The sequence below is a fragment of the Passer domesticus genome, chromosome 10 (genome assembly GCF_036417665.1).
Source record: "Passer domesticus isolate bPasDom1 chromosome 10, bPasDom1.hap1, whole genome shotgun sequence".
Classification (NCBI taxonomy): Eukaryota; Metazoa; Chordata; class Aves; order Passeriformes; family Passeridae; genus Passer; species Passer domesticus.
The window spans coordinates 39927501-39952500 of record NC_087483.1 but is presented as its reverse complement, the minus strand read 5'-3'; the positions used below and the strand labels follow the sequence as shown (position 1 = coordinate 39952500).

The 25000-nt window shown below is 41.5% G+C and overlaps 1 protein-coding gene across 2 annotated transcripts in view; it reads left to right on the top strand.

The window, feature by feature from the left end:
- The window catches only part of ZEB2 (zinc finger E-box binding homeobox 2), a 113860-nt gene that overhangs the window by 86831 nt on the left and 2029 nt on the right, over window positions 1–25000 (top strand). For both annotated transcript variants that reach the window (XM_064435290.1, XM_064435289.1), the window contains 6 exons: window positions 1383–1454; window positions 7489–7677; window positions 8378–8592; window positions 11077–11185; window positions 12032–14001; window positions 16008–16188. In XM_064435290.1, the coding sequence (XP_064291360.1) occupies window positions 1383–1454; window positions 7489–7677; window positions 8378–8592; window positions 11077–11185; window positions 12032–14001; window positions 16008–16188 (2736 nt within the window). The remainder of the gene's footprint in view (window positions 1–1382; window positions 1455–7488; window positions 7678–8377; window positions 8593–11076; window positions 11186–12031; window positions 14002–16007; window positions 16189–25000) is intronic.

Here is a 25000-nt window from a genome sequence, read left to right as displayed (position 1 = left end):
GCCAGTCTCTGTCCTCATCAAAATCTTTCTCACCAAAAAAAAAAAAAAAAAAAAAAAAGAAAAAAAAGAAAAAAAAAAAGAAAAAAAATAGTAATAAAAATTTTAATGCTTCATGTATCAATAACATTTTAATAGCATGCTTTGATCTTCTTGCCAGTCTATCACTTGATTGGCCGAGCAGCATCCATCTTCCTGAATCATCATCGACTGGTGTTTGTTTCTGGGAAATTCTCTCATTTTCTTAAATTTATTTGGTCATTGTTGAACCACTTCTGGGTGCCTTGTGTCATTTTATTTCTTGCAAGTGCATCTCAGTGAATGATTAAAGGAGATTTTTTTCACTTAAATCTCAAATATCAAATCCTCTCACTTAAAAGAAAAGGAAAGGGAGAGGTTGTGTGTTTGTGCATGTCTTCAGATAGGGAAAGGCTGGCATTTAGAAGTTGAAAAGGGGAGAAAGAAATGGGCTGTATAATTTTGGTTTTTTGCCTGTGAAAACCCTTTGGAAGGTTAAATGCTATCCAGCCTGCATGTGTGAATACCTGTTGCACATGAACTAACAAATTAGCAGCAAGAAACCAAGTTTGACAGGCAGGCTGAAACATCCAAGACAATTGTTCTCCCCAGTGATGGAACCTCTTCTAAAAGCTGTTTTTATTCACTCTGAGCCCCCAGGTTCATGAAAAGCAAACCGATCCATAAAAATACATAATAAATAATTTTACACGTGTCACGCTCATTTGCATGTGAATTAACCCGATTTATGGCCATAAAGGCAGACTTTGTCAGTGCACAGAAGATGCAAACAAGTAGTAGTGGCAGAGGAGAACTTCCTACAGTTGAAGATTTGTCACATTTCTGCACCACTCAATATTAATACTTGCTGTGCCTCAAATGAGGTTAAAATGACGGTGACAGCTCAGATCTGTGTGGCGATAGATAGATAGAGAGGGAGATACAAGAAGTTCTTACATTTTCCTTCTGCATTTGCATTTTCTTCCAGGTATAGATCTCACACTGTCTGTTAACTGATTATTTCTTTTAAATAAGTAGGGGGGGAAAAAAGAACAAAAAAAAAAAAATCCCTTTTCTCACCCGACTGCTTATTAGATTTGATATTGGGAAAAGCCCTTGGTTTACTCTGAACAAATAGTTCTGTTTTCCACTGCTCTCTGTCATGTTTAAAGTAAATAAGTTCTCGTCCCTGCAGCACTGCTGAACTCATTCACTCCCCAGAACAAAGCCATTGTGTAGAGGTCCACAAGAGCCCTTTTCTCTCCTTCCCCGAGCGGGATCTTCCCCAGCACTGCAGCGTGCTCCCCAGCTTTGTGAGCCATTCACCACCCTGCCTGTGCTAAAAGTGTGCATGCTTTGTTTCACAGAAGAAATGAAGGAAGATTATGACACTATGGGGCCTGAAGCCACAATTCAGACCACTGGAAACAATGGTACAGGTAAGGCCTTGCATGGAGTGAGCATCACTCTTCTTTGGGATCATGTAGAGCTAGCTGTGCATGAGGGGTGAGAGTGACAATCTATTTCTTGTTTTCAGTTAAAAAATTGGAAAATACATGATTCTCCCGGTTTTTAATTTCCCCTCCCAACTTGATCACGAGAGTGCAGTGACCAATTCATGCAGTGAAGAGTCCTTGCTACCCCTCCTGTGTCCCACAACATTTTAGCCCCGACTCCTTGTAGCTGCATCCTTGGGAGATGGTAACCCTCAGCAGTGTGAGGAGATGTTTTCCCATGCAGGGTGAACCTTGGACAGCTTAAAGTAGCTGGGCCAAGGTACAGTGGCTTTTTAATGAGAGAGACTGTATGAAGAGCTTGATAATGAGGATGGGGTGCACCATCCTTGGCAGCCCCAGATTTGGGTGGTGCACAGAGTGAGCTGCTTCAGAGACTGAAAACATCTTTCTAGCAAGACACACATAAATCCCTCACATAGATCCATAGACACACACACTTTAAATGCATTTTTATGAGATTATAATGTTTCTGGCTAATCATTTGTTGGGTTTTTTTTCCCCACTTTTAGCATCTCCTTCTTTCCACTCTTAGAAATCAATACATTTGGTGGCACAAGAAGTGTGACAGAGATATTTAGCAGGCATCACCTCTGAGCCATCTCTTTTTCTGCAGCAGAGCAAACCAGCAAAAGGTTCCTGTTGCTATTTTCTAATCCAAATGAATTCAGGGATTTACCATGTTCTTTCCAAAGGCCCCACTCTATCCTCAGCACAGCTGAATGCCATACATCACCCAGTGTTTCTTCTGCATTTTGCAACAATTTGAAATGTTGAGGATAGATTTACACAGCTAAGAGTTTTCTAGTGTAAGTACATCTCTATCCATTCCATTATGAAATTTACTTCATAGGTAATACTCTCCACAAATATTACTGTAAAAGGTGGTACCAAAGTCTCAAAAGGACTTTATTACTCACACTTTCCTGATTTTGGTAACACCCACATAAAACCCCAGTGCTCTTATTAAGCAACATAAGAAATTTACTTTATCATTCTTTAGGGGGAAAATAATAGGAAAATAAAACCGTATCACTGCTTTCTTCATCCATTAGATTTATTATGCATGAAAGGAGGGTGGCACCGAGGCACAGTTCATCATTACGTGTGTACTTAATGATGTTGCTGTGCAGAACTGGCTACATATGTATCTCAAAAGCTTATTTTATTTCCAAGAGACTGCAATAAAGTGACAAATTGTGCTTAGCACTTGGAGAAACAGGATTTTAAAAGACATCTGATTCAGAAACAAGGTTTGATAGTTATCTGAATTACCATTACCAGAGCCTTTGAGGTCCCCTATCAGTCCGTGTGACTTCCTTTGCACATATTTTCCTAGCCATAACAGGCCTTGATTCTTTCATGCTTGCAATGTGGTCTGCTTGAAGGGGAAAACTTCATGTCCTCTTAGTCCTTCTTTTCCAGTATCTGATGTCCTTGTCTTCCAGCTCATCGTTGGCCTCACAAAATCTCTCTGGGCCCGTCTCATCGAGCCCCTCTGCCAGCCCTGAGTGGGGTCCATGGGGTGTCCTGCCTCTAGTGGAACCAGTTTTCCGTGGAAGAAATAAGGGTTTCCCCTCCCCAGCTTGATGGACTGCAAACTCATGGCTCGAGGACTGCTTTGTATTTGGGTGGTCCGCATTTAAAATGCAAGAGCTTCTCTGTGTGATGCTCCTATCAATTCCTTCCCCAAATATCCTGTGCAAGTCCTAGGTTCCTCTTTGCTCTGGCTATGATGGAGGCTTGCTCAAATAACCATCACAAGTTGCTCTGATAGCATTTAATTCAAATCTTTTGTCACTGAGGTGCTCAGAGCCTCTTTCAGTGGGGGCTGATGCCTTTTCAGGTTGGGCAGAACATGTTCCTTTAGTTGCTGCAATCTCCATGGACTCTTAAGAGCAATGTCAGATTACTTAGGCATAATAAATACTCTCATAAATTAAATGCTTTTGCCAATATTTTCACCTTGAGAGGGAGATATCAGGTGACTACGAGTACCTGTTGTTTCCTTTATTAGGAGTAAAAGCTCCCCTTCATGCCCAGTGAGGTGCCTCAACCATTACTTGACAAATAAAGGGAAGAGATCAGTCCCGGAGCTGTAGGAGATATTTCCTGGATAGTCTGGGAAGTGTTTGAAATTTTCTTCTTCAGCCTCACTTTAGGCTTTGGGCCTGTTTTGAGTGTTTGGCCTCAGTTTTTCCCTGCAGTTTTAGGGGATCTAATACTGTTGTTCAATAATGTAGCTGAGGTGAGGCTGAGACTCAACCCAACGAAAACACACATCCAACCAGAAAGTTTATGTAGATGCATGCAGTATTTGTGGTGCACTTTTAGCATCAAATTCTCTGCAAAATATTATTAGTAGAGAAAGAAAACGAAAAGAAAAGGTCTCAATTATAAAATTATTATGCTATTGTCAGAGTGGCCACTTCTTAATAGTACTTTAAGAAAAATCTTGTTATCCCTACATGAATCAGCTGCATTTTTATAATGAGCCATGGAGGCTTCATAGTGAAAAAGCAGAAGTGATCATTAGGGTGAAAATTTAGGATTTTGGTCCTGCTAAACGAATTTGTAAATATTTCTGAGGATTTCTGCAATAGGGACTTGAAAAAGTGATGTTTAGCAGAAGAGCATTTTAAAAGGTGAATGAAGAAATTCTTATGGTTTGTTTTATTCTGCCTTTTATGGTTATTGCAACTGGGATGTTTGCAGAGAACAGATTAACAAAATCCCTGCAAACAAACAGATAAATTTTCCTGGTTTTGATTAGTAACATCTGACAAAATTCAAGTAAAGATCTCTTAACATAATTTAAAGAAGGGAAAGAAAAACTTTCAGGGGGAGGAAAACAGAACCAAAACTTGGCAGGTTGGAGGACAGGCCGTTTTCAGGCTGTAATCTGTGTGTACCAATGGGGGCCTCTCACTTCCTGGCTAATGAAGGCTGTGGTTTTATTAGCTTTGTTTGCGATTAAGGGCAGCTATCACCATCTAGCAGGACGAGTTCCCACACAAAATAACTGGTCTCCCAAGCTCCTTGGACCTCTCTCCCACTTTATCTTGAAAGGTCCTAAATGCCTCCAAAGATAGCTTTCCTTAATGTGTTTTATTTTTATGTGACACAGCCACATCAGCTTTTGGAGCTGAAAATATTTCTGCTCTCCAGGCTCCAATAATTAATTTAAAAAAGACTTATTTGGTGAGGTCACCCACCATAGATCTCGCTGAAATTCTTTCCTCACAGGAGGGGATGTGCAGTGTGTGTGCAGTGTCAGCCCACAAGGAGTCTGGGAACATGGCTTTGTACATGGAAAATAAATCAGGGCATGGAGGGGGGAAACAAGTCTTCCACCCAGAAGCTGAGAGACAAACCTAATGGTTGTCAGATGGGTCTTTTTAGTACCTCTGGATGAGCTTCCAGCCATGTCTGAATTGTCAGTAATGCTGCCGGTGAGAAACCAGCCCCACATGGACACCTTTGACTATTCGTGTTAATCTGCAGCTTTGCAGCACGGGTTGTATTGTTTCAGTGAAGGGTCTATCAGCTTTTCCACTAAATCCCCTTGTTTTTAGGGGTTTATAATGTAGACGTAAACATTTGCTTTAGCTCCTGGATTGCATGTACGGACATAGAAGCTAAATAATCCTGAGAATTAGGAAGCCAAGGCTGGTAATATCGCAGCAGTTCTCCACAGCCTGTTGGATCAGCCTCCAGACAGACTTGGGGGCATGAAGGAAGAACCTCATTTTGGTTTGAGTCGGGGATGGAAGCTCCTAACGTTAACTCAGGCCTTTTTTGGTGGCTTGAATCCTAATCCTATAAAGGCAGTTGCAAACTCCAAGTATCCCTAGTTTACCTGGGGAGAAAAAAGGGACACATGGGACCATCCCATGAAGCCATCCAATTTCTCCTCTCTGGAGAAAACCTTCCTCTCCTTGCTTCACTTATTGGCTCTTGGCCTAGGTTTGGCAAAATTAAACTTGTTTTCCTTGAATCTATTGGTAAGAGAAGAGAAGGAGTGGAACTTGGGTAGTGCTAAGCCAGAGGGTAGATGATCTTGTAACACCTGGAAGATCTAGGGATAACAGGGGAATGATAAGTTAGATTTACAGCATAAAAAGTAAAGACTCAGCTCTTTTTTTTTCTGATAAAAACAAGAAGTCCTACACCTGCTGTGATGCTCTTGTGCATAAGGTGTGCTCAGTAACCACCATTTTGTTATATTTCTCTCCCAGAACAACATGGAGGTAAAGTACTCTGTCTTCTCCACACTCACACTCCCCTTCTCTAAAAGCTGCTTAATTTTGGTGTTGAAAGATAATTGTTTCTCATGCTAATAACAAATGTTAACTGGAACTGCAGTAGGACCAAGAGGAACTCTGTGTTGGTGTATCCATTCCCTACAAAACCACTGTGATGGGAACAGAAGTTTCCTTCCAAAACCATGGTCCCATGCCCTGTGCCATTTGGTCACTGTCACTAAAATACAGCAGAACGGTTGAGAAGCTGCTCAGCTGGTATGAAAAATAGGGCATATTTGTCTCAGCCAGAGGATTTGATTTTATCGGCTAAAGGGATGAGGTTTACAGAGACGGATATCTCCTTTTATCGATGACGCCGAGATCAGAGCTTCAAATCAGGCGCTGCAGGCTCCCAGTTGTGCCCCAGTCAGAGGTCATGGCTCATTTTCACCGCCAGCATCACTGTCTTGCATTTTCATAGGAAACTGAGGCAAAGCCTTCACCCATTTCTAAACACCAAGGAGCTGGTTAGTCTCTCGTTTCCAGTGGTTGAAACCATAAACTCCTTGATTTCCACATGTTTACTCCATGTTGCTCCCTGCAGAATTGTTCAGAATTCAATATTTTACTTTTACGTGAACTCCAGAATAGTTAATGGTGTTTCCTCATTTTCTTATTTCACCTCAGCAGAAATACAATAAGAATTTAATCAATCATAAGTTGTTCTTTTAATTTATGGTCAGTTAAAAACTAGTATCTTTATTTTCCTGCCACCAACTGTGTCTTTCAAGGCTTGTTAATAAACAAAGTAACACAATTTAGAGGAAGAAAATAATAATCTCCTTTTTATTTTTCTTTTCTAGTATAATTATATTATTATTTGTTTATAATATCCCAGAGTCTTAATGTCTTTCCTGTAAGCAGTGTTCATACTTGGAGGAGAAAGGCACATTTTTAGTAACAGGATGCTTTGTGGCTGAGCATGTATTATGTTTCATGGACATTGCACAGATAATAAAAAATTGAGGTTACATTTAAAGAAAAAAAAGAAAACTCTTGTATGGACTGTCAAAGTGGTTTTGGGCTTGGTGACCCTGTAATAGTCTAAACCATGAGTCTCTATTGCAGAAATCATGAAGCAATAAGTTTTTAAAACAACTCATTCTCTCATTAGAAGTTAATTTTTCAGGGAGGAAAGGAAAAGCGGGAAGATGTGAGCAACTTCGTGACAAAGAGCAGCCTGAGGAAAGACCTGTCCCAGAAAAATTTGGTCTTTTACTACCTGCAATTGTCATCTCCCACGTGGGGACTGTCTTGGGGTCTGTGGGATCCAGGGGCAGCTGAGCTCAGTCCTGTAGGTCGAGCTGTGCTGATGCCAAAAGCTGTGGGACCCCCAGGAGCCCCATGAAGGTTGTTCAGGTTCCAGCAATGAAAGATTACCTGCATTACCCAAGCCTCATAAACTTCTCCTGCTGCCCTGTAGAGCCCCGTGTTCTTGTTAATTTAACTGCCTGCCTTTACTTCCATCCACACTGGTGGAAAGCCTACATTAATTTTATTGGGAGCTGGGGCAAGGTTGATGAGAGCAAGGATCCGGCTGCAGCCCCAGCCCTGTAGCTCCAGTACATCTCCTCAACCTCTAACATTGCTGACCGGCCCAGGCTCTCTGGGACAATGCACTCAACCACCCTTTCTTTTCCCTCCTCTTATTTTAGTGAAGAATGCAAATTGCACGTCGGACTTTGAGGAATATTTTGCCAAAAGGAAACTGGAGGAAGGAGATGGGCATGCAGTCAGCATAGCAGAGTACCTGCAGCGCAGCGACACAGCCATTATTTACCCTGAAGCCCCTGAGGAACTGTCTCGCCTTGGCACTCCAGAGGCCAATGGGCAAGAAGAAAATGGTGAGGCTGTAATTCATTTTTAGCCAGTATCCTGACCTCGTGCAGCTGTTGCAATTATAAATGCACTACATGCCTGGGTGTTTACCTTAAAAATTGAAGAACAGCTGCAGCGGCATGGAATTTCATGAGCAAAGATTGGGGCTGTAATTTCAGTGTATTGTGATTTTTTAGTCAGCACATTTGTATTATTTGGTGGGTGAACTGAAGAGCTGAATTTAAGGAGGAGAAAGGCTTCTGCACTACTTGGGAGTTTGGGAAGTTTTAATAGAGTTTTCATGCAACAAAAGACAGAGTAGCCAGCCTATTGCTCTCCAATGCCTTGATAAATAATTGGAGAAGAGTCAGTAGGAAGGATTCAGTCAATGGCATAAGTAACATAATGAGCTGGGGCTGGAATGCAAATTGCCAATTGATCAGGAAAAGTATTTCTTAGTTTTCAAGCCAGCCAGGTCTGCGGGAGGAGTGATGCCCATAATTAATTTCCCGGCGGGGTCCAGAGCGGGCCCTGCGAGTCTGCCGTGGGCGTGCGCGGGTGCCGGTGCCTCCCGCCGCCGGTTGGAAGCGCCGTCCCTCCCTCCCGGGCAGCAGATTGCGGCGATTCCTCTCATACCATCCCGGGCAATCAGCCCATGAGCTGCCATTGATTTGCTGACCTTTTGGCCTGCCTCTCTCTTCCCCCCCCGCCCATCCCGGGGTGCAGACCTGCCACCTGGAACTCCAGATGCCTTCGCCCAACTGCTGACCTGCCCCTACTGCGACCGGGGCTACAAGCGCCTGACGTCCCTCAAGGAGCACATCAAGTACCGCCACGAGAAGAACGAGGAGAACTTCTCGTGCCCTCTCTGTAACTACACGTTTGCCTACCGCACCCAGCTCGAGCGGCATATGGTGACACACAAGCCAGGGACAGATCAGGTGGGGGGCTGGTTTTAAGTGATTTCTTTCTGTAATAACCCCTTAGAGAAACGATATTGCTTTGATTGGCAATCATTATTAATTTTTCATGGCATTTTGAAGATGCAGATCTTTTAATGGTAATAGCTTTAATTGAGGTCTAAATGATTTTTTGATGGTCTCTTCTAATATGATTTAATAGTCTTATGTTCACGATCGAATGAGTGTGTTAATTTCTAATTTAGAAATTTTATTTGCACTTTAACTTGACTTTAGTTTCGTTTTTATGTTCCTCAAAAAGTGAATGAAACGGTAGCATTTTAATTATACATTATTAAACATCTCAGCAATTTTAATTCCATTTTTCACCTAGTTTTACTTTGCAGTGTTGCAAATAGGAGCTCCAAGACATACTAAAAGATCTGCTAATATTTTTTCATTACTTTTTGAGTAACCTTTTCAATCACATGAAATTATGCGTATTTTGTATAATCGTTTGTTAGACATAATTACACATTTTGAGAAGAACTCTTCCGACAGTACATATAGGCTATCATTTGTGATTGTGCCACTAGAATTGGGCATTGCTCTCATTTGTATAGCCCGGCAGCGTATCTGCAATAAATCAAAGCCGTTTTTTCCTCGATGGGGTTCATGTAATATTATATCAGTGCCACATTTAAGGAAATGCTGGTGTCTCAAACAGGTGACTGAGCTTCCCTAGTGCTCCTAGATGGGCTGGTGATAGACCTGCGCCACAAATTCTTTACACACCAGCAGAAAAACTGTTCCTAGCTGGAGAATTACTTCTAAAAACCCATCTTAATGGGTTGTAATGGAAACTCAAATGGTGTGGTTAAAAGTTGAATAAATAGATTGGTGCATTGTGTCAAATTATAAAGGCTTTATGCTGTATTTATTTTTCTTAAAAACCTGAAAATCACAATCTGTTGGATTTCTCTTGGTAGGTTTTTCTCAGCAGAAGGTAAATTCAGTTAGGCAAACACTTATCTTCCTAATCACACGATTTTTGCAATTAGCATTTTTAAGAAAACAGTATCTTTTGCTTGATCTTAAATCAATATAAATGACTCCAGAGCGCTTTCTCCTTTCTTTCCTTCCCATGGCTTTTCCAGTAGACAAACACATTTTCCCATGTATATTTTTCCTAACCTGATCCACTGTAAGGTTCTTCCTTTTGCCTCGTATCATTAAAAACACCAGGGGAGGGAACAAAACCCGCCTGGATATTTATCCAACGTAACTGCCTGAAATTTCACATGCGAGAGCGCGCTGGTACTGGCGCATTATGAATGGTAGCTTTGGTGTTGAAAAGTCCCCTCATTTGCTCATGGCATTTACAATTAGTAAATTAAAATGATTGTATCATATTAACAGTGGCACAACTAAAGTTTATAGTAGTCCTCGGAGGGCGATGGGGGGAGACAAAACAGCTGTTGCTGTTTGTTTATGCAACTCAGCAACATATGAGCGCGGGTCCCTCAATGGCGCGCGGCGGGCTGGGCTCTGCTTGATCTTTGAAGGTTGCTGCTGTTTGAACAAACCTCCCTGTGTCCCATGTAACACCATCTGTCTCGCCAGGAATGTGGGAAGAGGCAGCACACCCTCGCAGTTGTCATACCGTTTCGGCGCTGCCTTTTTTTTTTTTTTTCCCTTTTTTTTCCTCCCCTTTTCCCCCCTCCCTGCTCCTGCAAAAGGCTTTTGTGTCGTGGTTGCCTGCAAAAGGCTGACCTCCTACCTTGAGCATCCAGAGTGGCTACATGATAATCAAGATAATAATTATTTTTTAATTAATTTTGTTTTTCTCTCCAAATTCAAAGTCATGGGGCTTTCCTTGCTTGTTGCAAAAAGGTCAGCTTCCTTTGATTATATCTGTGCACCCCTTTTAACTTTCAACTTTCCCTCACTCCTCAGAAGAGCACCAGGGGAAAACATGGCACAAAAGGTAGCTCAAGTCTTTCCTGCTGCTCTGTGATTTTAAAAAACATTTCCAGCAGCAGCTTATGCTGAAGATGCAGTCTCTCCTGCTTGATAATGAATTAAATCTTACACGAAATGCCACTAACAACAGCGTTTCTCTCTTTCCTCCACATGCAGTAAACAGAATTTTTAAACAAGCTGAGTCCCACATGTTCAGAATCTGCTAGGAATATTAAGAGCCACAAATCTTCTTATAAAACTGTTTCTCTCATCGTAAGATACCTTAAAGCAACACATTTCTGATGAGAGACTTAGGAAATAATTCTAAAGCAAATATCGAATGCTCATGTGAAAGTACTTTCTCATTTGTTTCGGTTTACTGCCAACATTTTGATTTTTATTGCAACGCTGATGAGACAAATAAATGTACATGCAGACCTTTTGGTCCGCTTGATGAATTCAGAGTCGCATTAATTTAATTTTTGTTTTTTGAGCTTGAAATTCATGATTTCTCTTGCATAAAATTCATGTTGGTATCTCTTTGTTTTCTTCTTTTCCTCCCAGCACCAAATGCTGACCCAAGGAGCAGGCAATCGTAAGTTCAAATGCACTGAGTGTGGCAAGGCCTTCAAATATAAACACCATCTGAAGGAACACCTGCGAATTCACAGTGGTGAGTAGCGGAGGTGCTGGTGTGCTCATTTGCATTTTGTTTAATTAGCTGAGTTTTAAAGACTGCTTAAAATTTACACAGTTCTGCTTCTGGCTTCTTGGAGCTACCAAGGTATTTCATAAGTGATATCTGAGTCATCCTCATTTATCATGCTGTTAATACCACGGTCTTGCTAAAAGATTTGGAAATAGTAAAGCTTCCTGCAAATAATATAGATTGTTTGGCAGTTTGAGTTGAGAAGCATTCATTCATTGCTGTGCAGCAGGAGCCTGAAGAGTCCATTATATTTTCCAAAATAAAAAGTCCCCCTGAGTGAAATACAACTCATATTCTCAGATAACAAGAAACTGCCAAGCCTCTCAGATTGAATGACTTGGGCATTTTGGCTCTCCTACTTGATGCAGAATTCAGCACACAAAATGTCAACAGGCTCAGCTCAGGCACAAACTGAGGAAACACCAGGACTCGGTTTCTAATACGGGTCCTCATATCCGGTGAAAATTCCATTCTGGGGGAGAAAAAAATAAAAAAGAAACAAATCAAATTTGAACAGTCTTGATTTGATTTGACTCTCTTCCTTACAGGGTGCCTACCTGTGATTTGCCCTGGTCAGTCTGGAGCCAATCTCACACTTTGATGGCTTTTGCCACTTGGAGACTCTGGGTCCAAACTGACCTGTAGAAAGAGGCGGGTAAAGCAGTGGTGGCATGTGGCCATGTTCAGAGAATTAATATTTCCTTCACTATTAATCACTGGATTAGGTAATCAGTTAGATACCAAATGTAATCTCTTGCAACTATAGCAGCAAGAATGATAATTAACATTTGGTTTTAATTATCATTTTAGGTGAAAAACCATATGAGTGTCCAAACTGCAAGAAACGTTTCTCCCATTCTGGCTCCTACAGTTCGCACATCAGCAGCAAGAAGTGTATTGGTTTAATCTCTGTAAATGGCAGGATGAGAAACAATATCAAGACGGGTTCTTCTCCTAATTCTGTATCTTCCTCTCCTACTAATTCAGCCATCACACAGCTGAGAAACAAGCTGGAGAATGGCAAACCACTTAGTATGTCTGAGCAAACAGGCCTACTGAAAATTAAAACAGAACCACTAGATTTCAATGAGTACAAGGTTCTTATGGCCTCACATGGGTTTAGTGCAACTAGTCCTTTTATGAATGGTGGACTTGGAGCAACCAGCCCCTTAGGAGTTCACGCGTCTGCTCAAAGTCCAATGCAGCACTTAGGTGTAGGGATGGAAGCACCGTTGCTCGGGTTTCCTGCGGTAGGCAGCAATTTAAGCGAGGTGCAGAAGGTCCTACAGATTGTGGACAACACGGTTTCCAGGCAGAAAATGGACTGCAAGGCTGAAGAGATCTCCAAGTTGAAAGTTTACCATATGAAGGATTCATGCTCTCAAGCCGAGGAACAAGGAGTTACCTCCCCCAATATTCCCCCCGTGGGTCTTCCAGTAGTAAGTCATAATGGTGCCACTAAAAGTATTATTGACTATACATTAGAGAAAGTCAATGAAGCCAAAGCTTGCCTCCAGAGCTTGACCACAGACTCAAGGAGGCAGCTCAATAACATTAAAAAAGAGAAACTGCGAACCCTAATAGACCTGGTAACTGAAGACAAGATGATAGAGAACCACAACGTATCCACACCATTTTCATGCCAGTTCTGTAAAGAAAGCTTTCCTGGTCCCATTCCGTTGCATCAGCATGAGCGTTACCTGTGTAAAATGAACGAAGAAATCAAGGCAGTCCTTCAGCCTCATGAGAACATGGTTCCCAACAAACCTGGAGTGTTTGATAAGCAAGCCCTCTTGCTGTCATCAGTACTTTCTGAGAAAGGAATGACTAGCCCCATCAACCCATACAAGGACCACATGTCTGTACTTAAAGCATATTATGCTATGAACATGGAGCCCAACTCTGATGAACTACTGAAAATTTCCATTGCTGTTGGCCTTCCTCAGGAATTTGTGAAGGAATGGTTTGAACAAAGAAAAGTCTACCAGTATTCAAGTTCCAGGTCACCATCACTGGAAAGGGCCAGTGCCAAGGTGGCGCTGGCTGCCACCAACAACACTCCCACAAAAGACTCTTTGTCAGCCAGATCTCCAATAAAGCCTGTGGACTCTATAACTTCACCATCTATAGCTGAACTCCATAACAGTGTTACTAATTGTGATACTCCTCTCAGGCTAACAAAACCTCCTCATTTTACCAATATTAAGCCAGTTGATAAATTGGACCACTCTAGGAGCAATACTCCTTCTCCTTTAAATCTTTCTTCCACATCTTCTAAAAACTCCCACAGTAGTTCTTACACTCCAAACAGTTTCTCTTCTGAGGAGCTTCAGGCTGAGCCATTGGACTTGTCTTTACCAAAACAAATGAAGGAACCCAAAAGTATTATAGCCACAAAGAACAAAACAAAATCTAATAGTGTAAGTTTAGAACACAACAGTGTTTCTTCATCATCTGAAAACTCAGATGAGCCACTGAACTTGACTTTTATCAAGAAGGAGTTTTCTAATTCAAATAATCTGGATAAAAGCACTAACCCAGTATTTGGTATGAACCCATTTAGTGCCAAACCTTTATACACAACACTTCCACCACAGAGCGCATTTCCCCCAGCCACTTTTATGCCACCAGTCCAGACCAGTATTCCTGGGCTGCGACCATACCCAGGACTAGATCAGATGAGCTTCCTACCACATATGGCCTATACCTACCCAACTGGAGCAGCTACTTTTGCCGATATGCAGCAAAGGAGAAAGTACCAGCGGAAACAAGGATTTCAGGTAAATGGCTTCAACTATTTCCTGTTTTGAAAGGCTAGAATTTTGTATTTTGTGATGTGTCCTCTTAGAGAAGAAAAAGCCCAAAGCTATAATCAACATTTCCAACAAAATTAGCAGAGTTTATTTAAGTCTGAACTTGGAAAGATGCGGTGGAGTAGGAAAATAAACTGCAGTTAACTTAAGGGTACCTCTACTTGGATTCATAAGCAGTACAAATTACTTTGACCAGGCATAATGATCTTTGTTCTATTAAGAGTTCAGCCATTTCTCATTAGATTCGTATAGCAATATAATAATAATAATAATAATAATAATAATAATAATAATAATAATAATAATAATAATGTCCATACAAAATTGTATCCTAGAGAAAAAAAAGAAGGAAACTTTGTTGGGAAATTTATCTCTTCAAGGCATAACTACATTTCACCACAGAGAAAAGGAGCAGTGACTCCCTTTGGAGTCACCTCCACACTCGACACAAAGTTGTATCCCTCTAAGCAGATGTCCATAGAGCCTCATAGACACTGTAATCCATTAAAAGAGATTCCTTCCCTATATTTTTGAGGGATTTTTCACCCACCATTTATGGGAAAGTTGTCCTCTCTTCTCACAAATGTCTGGGGGTTGAGAAACATTGACCCATAGGCCCTTCCTTTGGGCCACATACTGGTCTTCCAGATTCTTAGTCCTATAATCCCACCAGTCATCTGGAACAGCTTTGAAAAAACCCCAGAGATTAAATGAAATTATTTGGAGAGGTAGCAGCCAGGGCCCTTAATCACAGACAAAGTCTTTCCCTGGACACCTAATCTGGGTCAGCACTTCTTTGTGCCCAGGTACAACCCGTAATTCTTCCCTCAAGTCATCCCAGAGTCAACACAAGTGTAGCAAAATTTTTAGTCCCTTGCATACCTGCAGTGAAGAGCAGCTCCACAGAAGTCTCGTACTTTTATAGCCTTTTGCTGGGTGCATTCAGATCTAATGTACATAGTTTAGTTAAATGAGATTAACTGATTATAGATTAATAATTTTTTCTTACATTTGCGCCTGTTCCCCCATGTCCTATTAACGTCCATTAGTAATTTTACTGACTAGTAAATGTTTTATAGTTTCAAATGTGAAAATCAGGTATGGTTTTACATTACAGACTGTAATCCCTCTTTGCACAATAGGAGCATAAATAGCACTGCACCTCCATAACAGCTGTTCCACTATTCCAATTTACAGTACATCTGCCCTCTTTGTAAATGTATTTAAGCCTATTTAATCTTCTCTAATATTAATTAGTGCAAACCTAGTCTAAGAAAACTGAACTGTGTGATAGTAAATGGAAATGTATGTTATCATGCAAGTTTGCACTCTCTTTGGATCGAGACAAAATAAATATCAAGAAATTTAATAATTTACTGATCCACATTCATTATTGCTTAATGCTGAAGGCTGTTTTAACATAGATAGAACATTGATAAAAAGTGTTATTAATATTCCCTATTTCAAATTACAAAATTAAATATAAAAATATAGCTTGAGGCCTTTAGTCGAGAGACATACATTTAAATGGATTGCATAATAATAACATTTGTACCTAAATATAAAATTCAATTAAAACCTTTCTACGGATACAGAATGCACCCAAGTTTTGGAATTTTGAAAGGAATCATCCCTTAGCTGTTGCTTACATTTACCTCTGTAAAATAATACAATACCTTTTTCTGGCCATGAAGAGCCTCCCCTTCACACTTTCTTGGAAATATTTAGTGCTGATATGGTAACTACTGTTGTTTTGTACAAACCACATTATTGCAGAGTGCTCAAAGACAGAAAGTTGGTTTGAAGCATAGAAGGCTCCTTGTTATTTCCATACTTTCCATCATCTGTAGTTTTGTTATTCATATTCCTAAGCTAAGAGGAACCACCAAGGCATGATTGTAACTTCCCTGGGGTGGTTGGTGGGCAGGATTGGTGGTGGGAGCAGCTTTTGCTGACGAGTGGTTCCCTCACAGGGAGAATTGCTTGATGGAACCCCAGACTACATGTCCGGCCTCGACGACATGACGGACTCTGACTCCTGTCTGTCCCGAAAGAAGATCAAGAAGACAGAAAGTGGCATGTACGCGTGTGACTTATGTGACAAGACATTCCAGAAGAGCAGTTCCCTGCTGCGACACAAATACGAGCACACAGGTAGGGCAGACGCGCACGCCTAGGGCGGGGTTGAGGGTCGTGCTTTGTTCTTCACAGTCTTTCATCAGTACATTTGTGCAGGTGCTGAGGCTTCCAAAAAATTATTTTGCTCTGTTCTGAGTTTTTTTACTTAATTTTTCTTGAGGTTATTGCATGGTTAAGGACAGTTGGGTGTGATGGGGTAAATGTTGGTAGGTGCTGTGGCAACCATCATCTTCCAGGCCAAGCCCTCTGGAAATGAGACAGGCCCTAGCACTCAGAAACAACTGCAGCTTGGTCACCACAAAGTCTGGCATGGGAAGGAAGAGTGACAGTGTATTTCTTCTTCCTTAGACACTATCTGACCCTGCTCCATTTAATCCAATAGGAAAAGGGCCACTGAGGTTAGCAGCATGAGAGCTGACTCTGGCCAAGTTATCTGAAAGTCAACAGCTCAGGGGGTTTCCTCTCGCAGTGATTTTGCACACCAGCAGCGCAAGCAGGTTGCAGTTCACTTTTTCACTTCCCAGTTAATGCCCAGGGAAGGTTCCCTTCTTTCCTGAGTAGGAAGTGATTTTTGTCTAGTTCAAGGAAGCTTGCCAAAGCTCACCACGCACTGTCAGCTTAAAAAATGCTTTGGTTTGAAAAAGACCTTCTATCACACCTATGCTGGCTGTGGTTCCCCTTACAAACAGTGCTCCCTTCCACACTGTCAGCCAGGACAGAGCTCTCTGAGGGCCACACATTGGCTCAGCATGTTTCAGTTAGGGGAAAATGGGACCGGAGCTTCCCAAATAATAGAGATATCAAGTTATGTTGGACAAAGGGAATGTGAATTATCATCTGAATTATTGTGCAGCAGGACATAAACCAAACTCCAACTTCCTAGAGTTAGAAAAAGTTTACTCGGGAGGAAACTTGCCTTAACTTTGAAAGCTGAGTCCCGCTTCAGGAAATGAAGCAAGTCACATCATCCTTCAATCTCACCATGTGAGGGTAAAAACCTTATACCTCTCTATTAATACATCTTCCAGGCCCCACATCACCCTTTGGTTTTTCACAGATGAAAAATTTACAATTCAGAGGTGGACGGTGCCTTTAAAACAAAATCCTTTACTTTGTTATTTTTCCTTCTTATACCTTCCTTCCAAATTTTAAGCTAATCCCACAACAGAAAATACAAAAGGAAGTTAAAATACACGTGGGATTGGGAAAGAAAATTGAAAGCAACATTTTGGACTAGATCAGCCAGTTCATTGGCAGAATGTGCTTCCCACTACATTATTCAGATCAAATTGTTTATTCAGTAGAAGAAGCTTTGAAGGCTTTACGTCCCTGCACCTTTCCTCTCCTGAATGATTTTATTACAGCCATCTGCAAACATTATGGTTTACTACACTACTACTGTAAAGCTCTTATGTTAGAACTAGCCTTCATATATATCAGGATCTGGACATATGGTTGAATCCCATAAAGTTGGTAGTCCATAAGGTCGACAGACATATGGTTGAAAGGCTGAAAATTTGACAAGCTGAAATGTGTGCAATCACCTTGATTTGCAAAATAAACTGCATTTGTAATAGCAAAAATATGTTATGGTCTTGAAGTAGCATGGGAACCCACTGCCTAGAAAAATGCCACACAGCTGCAAAGCAGGGACTCTTCTCCTTCTTTCCTCTGTCCCTTTTGGCTTCTTGACTTCACGTCCATCAGTTTTATGGGACTCAGACTTATGATCCAGAACATGTATAGGGTGTCAGATTTAATACACTAGAACTACAGCACATCATCAGGCTGGAGCCTGCCATTCAGGGACAGGAAGGATGGTCTTGTGGCAGAGGCACAGGCACTGAGAGCACTGCACTCTCTCCTGCCTCACCACAGACTTCCTCAGTGAATTGCAGCAAATTGCTTCAGCTTTCTCTCACCTTCGCCCATCTTTGAAACATGGGGAAATGATACCAGCCCTCCTCTCTGGGGTGTTGTAAATATTAATTCATGATATCCTGTGATGGAGCTCACTGGATAAAGAGGGAAGTACTATTATCAGGGATGTGTTTGCTTTTATGGAGCCTCGGTGCATCACGCCAGTGTTTGAGTGGGTGGGAGCTCTGAAGGGCTTGGCTGGTCCAGCCCCAATACCTCAGGGTATGCACAGCCTTCAGGAGGAGCACTGCACTGGCACTCTGGCTGATGTCTCAGGTGCCTCTTAGGTGAATTTCAAATTAATTTGAGAGTCTCAGGCAGAGCTTGTAATTGCATTAATAACATAGGTGTGAAACTGCAGTCCATGCTCAGTGGAAGGAACCCAATTGAAAGTAACACCCTATTCTGACTTTGGGGTCATTGTAAGAGCAGGCCCAGGTTTTTCAACCAATTTTTTGAAACCTAAAAATGAGAAAAAAGCCCTTTTTTCTGAGGGTGTTTCTGTTTTCTGAGGAGCTGATCATGACCTGTTGTAGCTTCATTAAAAACATGTTTTAGGAGGAACTGGAATGCTCCCTGTCTTTCCTAGAGAAGCAAAAAATAATTGATATTGTTTATAACAATCTCCTTTTTTCTGTGTAAAAAGAATATATTTGTTTTATTTGAACTTTGGGACAATCAGATTTTTATTTGTCACCCCTTCTCAAGGTCTGTGTATCTATTGCAGCCAGTGATAGAACAAGGGTTAAAAGAGTCAGACAGAGGCCCCTAAAAATTTATCACACATTTGAAGAACAACATTGACAGGTAAAACTACATAAGCTGACTGAATCATTGTTTACTGATAATCGAGTGTTGTAAAGGAGAAAACAGGAATGTTTAGGTGTTGCAGTGGAGCTGAGTTTCCATGCCAGGGCAAGAAGAATAGGATTTGGGTTGAGGTTTCTTTTTGTCAACCCAAGAACTTTTGGTAGGACCATGCAGCCAGCTGTAGGACAAAGAGCTCTATGATTACCTCTGCACACCATGCCTGCCACAGCTGGAATGCAGTAGAAAAAAGGCCACAAATTTCACAATCCCTAGTTTTTAATTTGTGCAGTATTGGTGGTATTCTGTAATAGCTTTCAGCTTCATGGGGAGAAGGAAAATTTCTTGTGTTACTGCAATGAGTGAATTGCATTGGTTCTGGCTCATCTGAAATTTAGCGTAGAGGCCACTGTTTGTTGCAGAACCAAATTCTGACAATTTAATTTTGGGATGCCATTGAATTTTGAGAGAAGTTATGTGTCCCTCTTAGAGTCTGAGCTTCACAAGGTCCTGTTTCCTTAAAGCCAGGGGATGCAGCGCTGTAATTAGGGTGCAGAGCATGGCAGGTAGCACAGGCATTCAGTGCTCACATGATTTTCCTGTGGAATCTTACAGACTCATCCTAATTTGGACAGGCTGAAATTAGTTGAGCCAATATGGGATGTGTCTAATCTCAGATTTTTCCAAGCTGCTTAGCACAAGGTTCAAGACACTTTCCTTATGAAAGGTGAAGAAGGTGGTTGCCTTCACGCCAAAGCATCGGTGCTTTGGCGAGCAAAAAATTCTTGGTGCTGCTGATAAGGAGGGGGAACCAGGATTGGGTGAGTGAGCAGGAGAGCAAACAGAAAAATGGAGCATCTAGAAATACAGAAATGTCCTGGCTCCTGGTCCAGCGATGGAGGAGTGAGGTGAAGGTTGCTCTGCCCTCGTCAACGCCCGTGTCTGCCTCACACCAGCTTTGTTGTAGCTTCACAGGGGAAGTCGCAGCGTGCCTGCTCTGCAACAAAAGCTGGAAACAGTTTTTCAGAATCCTACCTAGAAATTTAAAATCCTTTCATTGTTGTTCTATATTACATCATATTCTATTTTATTACTTGTGTGGGCTGTCGAGGGCCTCATAGCTGTGCTAGGGCTTTCATCCTTTCCTTTTCCACTGTATATTTTATTAAGACCTCTTTTTTATTTTTGTAGCTTTCATGCTGATGCAAGCACTAGTTTTATTTCCAGATTGATTCTGTAAACTAAATATTGTTCTTGAGCCTGGTAGCAAATCAGCTCTCTCTGGCTAGTATTTTGAATTCCCAGCTTGGGAGTTTTCTTTATTTAGAGCTTGATTCATAAAAAATTTACATGCTATTTAAAGGTTATTTTTTCTTGCTTTACTCTGATGCAAGTTTAGAATTCCCCATTTTACACTCAAATAAAGGGAAAAAAAAAAGGATATATTCTATGTTTATGTCTGCAGACAAGGTCTCCTATTGAAAAAGGAACAGGTGCAGCTTGGGCAATTATATATAAATTGCATTTATCTTGCACCTTTGACCGCTTTGCTATGCTCTGGCCACTAATCCATCTCCACTGGGACTACATCTAACATCCAAACCCCCGAGCAGCTTCAAAAGAACTGCCTTAAAAAAAAAAAAAAAACAAACTGTCACAAAAATGTTTCCTTCTCTCCTCCAAAGAGTGGGATTTCTGTTTCGCCCCCTCCCATGGAAAAGAGACCCACTTGCCTTAGGCAAAAGATGGGTGATATTTAGTCTGGGACCAGTGACAGCTTGTGATCTGATGTCTTATGACTTTTATACCACTGCAAATGGGAAATGCACAGCTTTTCAGTCAAAGACTTTTAGCCCAGGAATATTGAGAGATACTTACAGAGGTTTTTGTTGTTGTCTTGTTTTAACAGAAATGCAATTTTAGAGACATTGCAAACAGATTAGTTATAACTTCCCCTCAGTAGATTGAGCGTGGGCCCCCACAGGGAACTTGTGTCTTGCAGAAAAGGCCCAAACATTTCCTCTAGATATTTGATAGAGATTTATCATTTAATTTAATTGCAAAATGTGGCATCTACATCACTTATCCATCTGATGAAACACAAGTGTTTCATGAGCCCTTCTGTGAGCTTCCTTGGGTCCATCTCTCCTAGCTCCATCCCCCATGGATGACGCAGGGAATCTTGGATGGGATTGGATATGACAGTGCTCTAGGACAAGGTGATGGCTTCAAAATGAAGAGTGGGTTTAGATATTAGGATTTTAGATATTAAGGAGATACTTTTAGATATTAAGAAGAAAGTCTTCACTGTGAGGGTGGTGAGGCTCTGGCCAGGTTGGATAGGGCTTGGAGCAATCTGGTCTAGTGGAAGATGTCCTTGCCCATGGCATGGGATAGAATAAGATGAGCTTTAAGGTCCCTTCCAATCCAAAGCAGCCAGGGATCCTATGGTTTACTAAAGTTGTAGGTCCTTCTCATCCACCTACAATTGCAGACTTACCCCCATATGCAGTGTAAAATACTTTAGTCCAGTTTTATTTTATGACCTACTAACACATTGTAGGGATTAAACACTCATTTTAAATGGCTGGAATATTGGGTTTTGCACATGAGGGGAAGAAAATAATTCTGCAAATGTTCGGAAACCTGAGACATTTAAAAACATATTTCAATTAGTGTTGTAACAGCTGCACACTGAGCACTGCTAAGGTATGTTATGTGGTGTCTGAACAAAGAACTTTGTCCAAGCTGTCAGGTTCCCTCAGATCAAAACTGAGGCCTTGATATGGACGTGGTAGACTAAATAGCTCTAGCATTGCCTTTTTAGTGCTAACATAAATTAATATGAAAATATGAAGTATTTTAATCTGTTCATTTCTAAATTAATTTATAAAATATGGATGATTCCCTGCCAGGCTACATCTGTGTGCGGCACGAATGCCACATGCAAGGGATGAGCAAAGCAGGCAAAGACTGAGGGATGAGCACATCACCCAGGCTTTGGAAGGGTGGGCGGAAACAAGTTTGGATGAGAGCAGTGGAGGTGGCTGACTTCTGTTTGAGGAAAGGAGAAGTGCTGGGAGCTGGATGGAGCACAACTGTGGGGTGAGAATCATAGATAGAATGGTTTGGGCTGGAAGGGAAAAGTCATTTTGTCCCTGCAATGACCAAGGAAACCTTCAACTAGACCAGGCTGCTCAGGGCCCCATCCAATCTGACCTGAAATATTTCCCAGGATGGGACAGAGAAGGGTGCAATGGGCATCAGATGTAGTGCACCACAAAAAAAATCAAAGTAATGGAGAAGTGATGGTGGAGAAGTGGAACAAGACAAGGGTTGGGCTTGTTGATGTTAGGGAAAAGTAAGTCAGAGGGAGGGACTGAGATAATGTGGGCAGTTCAGTGAGGAGGATACTAAAAAGATGCTAAGGAAAAGCAGAAAGTCTGCAAGGAGCAAAAAAGAAAAAAAAATAGCAATTATTGAGGTATTAGCAAGGGGATATCAATGTGTTGCTCTGAGGGTAATCAGCAGGACAATTGGGTCAGGGCAGAGGTTCATCCCATTGGGTGTTGGGAGTGCTGGGAAAGCTCCCACCTCATTGTGAGGGTTTTCCACTGGCAGTGCTGGGGTTTGAGAGTGCTTAGGCTGCGAGTGCTTTGGGATTTTAAGCTAATTTGAGTAAGTGACTTGATCGTGCTTAAATCTCCTGAGCTAAGACTCTGGGATTTCCCCTTTGTGGCTAAACTTGTGCCCTGAATCACAGGTAGCTGACTCCAGCTCTGGATTTGGTGCACCCCTAGGTCAAGGCTGGAGGTTCTAAGCCAAAATACATTTATAGCTCAAAGCCCAGAGTTTTCTTTGAGTTTGACTTTAAACCAACAGGTTAAATTGGCAGAAATGCAGATTTAGGAAACAGTTTACGCAAGTAATACTGCTATAATTCAATATATCAAGTTTGAATTTTCAATTTTACTATAAAGAGAAATAAAGGAAAAAAAGAAACCTTGTATGCATGCAGACCTAGGAAAATCTCTTACAAAGAAATGCAGTCTGAGCCCTAATTTCCAGGCATCTACTAGTTTCCCTGTCACTTGGGTTACTTTAGCTGTGGTTTCTCCTGTATTTTCCTTGCTGCCAGATCTCCCCTTCATTTCATAACACAATTTTGGCTTCCTTGAGGATTCGTTAATCACACCTTATTAAATGTGAACTTTCACAGTGGGATTTGAAGGTAGCTGTGACTGGATAGAAAAAAAATTAGCATAGTTCTTGCTATTCATTCTTAACAACTTTGCTATGAAAGTGGAGTTTTTTCTGTGCCTGACTTTCCGTGCTCTCATGTCCCAGGGAAAAAAATCAGATCGGGTTCATAAAGGAGCAGCTTGAGTTCTCCTGGAAGCTGAGATCCTTCAGTGATCTGAAAGCATTTATATTTTTTTCCTGCTGGATTTCCTTCCATGCTGGTGTTTCCTAGCTTTTTGCTCTTGGCCGGCAGTCCACCATACTCATCCTTTCCCTGCTTCTGCTTCTTTAAAATTAGAGAAACACCACATTTTCACAACTGACAGGATGGAAGGACTCTGGTGTGAAGTTTATTCCTGTTCTGGTCACATGCTGCATGAGCTAAGTATGATAAATACGCTCAAGGAATCAGGCCAGTTCACTAATAAGTTCCTAACGATCTGCTCTAGCAATAGGACATGCAAAGCAGGAACCCACATTTCAGGCACCAAATACCAAGATTTTAATACCCACGAAAAATTGCATGAAATATAAAATAATGACCAATTGGCATGGTTGCAGCACCCAGCTGAATGACACTTAAATTATAATTTGACATTTCCAAAATTTAGAAAGAAATAAAATCGGCTGAAGGTACTACTGTTTGATTTTATTTTTTGCCTTCTGCAATCTAAGTTTGGTGATCGGTCTTCACTAATTCCAATCTTTGCACCATATGTTATGTCTGGATATCTCACGGTTGCATCATGCTTTGCTGAGTTTTGTCGTGTGGCATCATGCTGACAAGTATTTTTTGTCAGCTCTATTTTGGAATTAAGCTTTCAGTATGGCAGTTCTGGAAGGTGTTGAAGGCATTCCTGTGCTATTTGTGGCCTGGGATCAACCAGATGTGTTTAGGCTTGGCACTGGTTTTGAGTTTCAAACATTGGTTCGAAACTGTCTGAAATGCCAAAGGAAATACTGTTTTCTGCAGCCTAACACCACTTTAGCACTCAGCGAGTGGCTGACAACATTTTATTTAGAAACCCCTTATGCTTCTGTGGCAGATGTATGTATTTGTATTTGCTCACGTGGTGGGGGAAAAATGTCTTTATGTCCTTGAGGGCTTCCTCCTACAGGCAAGGGTTGGCAGAGGGTACCCCTGGGGTGGGTTGGGGTGGGTCCAGATCAGGTCCTCCTGCCAGCAGCAAATCCCTCATGGACTCAGCAAGTCCCAGCTCTCTCTTGCTGCCACCAGACAGGCCAGGAGCATCCCTAGGGAATCCGTGCTGGCTTACCTTGGGGTGCTGCAGGTGGGGAAAGCTTGACCAGCAGTTGGCTTGTGGCTGTGCGACACCACCGGTGAAGGCACAGAGATAAGATGTTGGCTTCCTGCTATTCATCAGCCACATAACAAAGAAAACTTTAAGAAACAAAGGCTTTCTCTACAGGCTAATCTCTTCAGCGAGGCAGGGAAAGAACTACGGCGTGTATGTGATGCTGTCAGCAGAATTATTTATAAATAGGGATATTTTTCGAACATTTTCATGGGTGTCAGCTGCTCGCTAGAGCTGCCAGTTTTCCATTGATGCTCTCTGAGTCATTTTCTTTATTATCCTGAGCTGCTTGAGTAAAATTACTACAATCAACACCATGCAAACCCTAAGTTGTAGCATAAATGTGGGGTTGTTGTTGTTGTTGTGTTGTTGTGGATTTTTTTTTTGTTTTGCTTCTGCAGTGGAAGAAAAAAGTGGGATGGTTTGGTGGGAAGAAGAAGAAGAAAGTGGGGTGGTTCAAGCATTGTATTACTTGAATACATCAAGGGGTGGAAGGGGAACAAGGGGTGAAGTGCTGCTGTAATCCACGTGTCCTCTTGTCC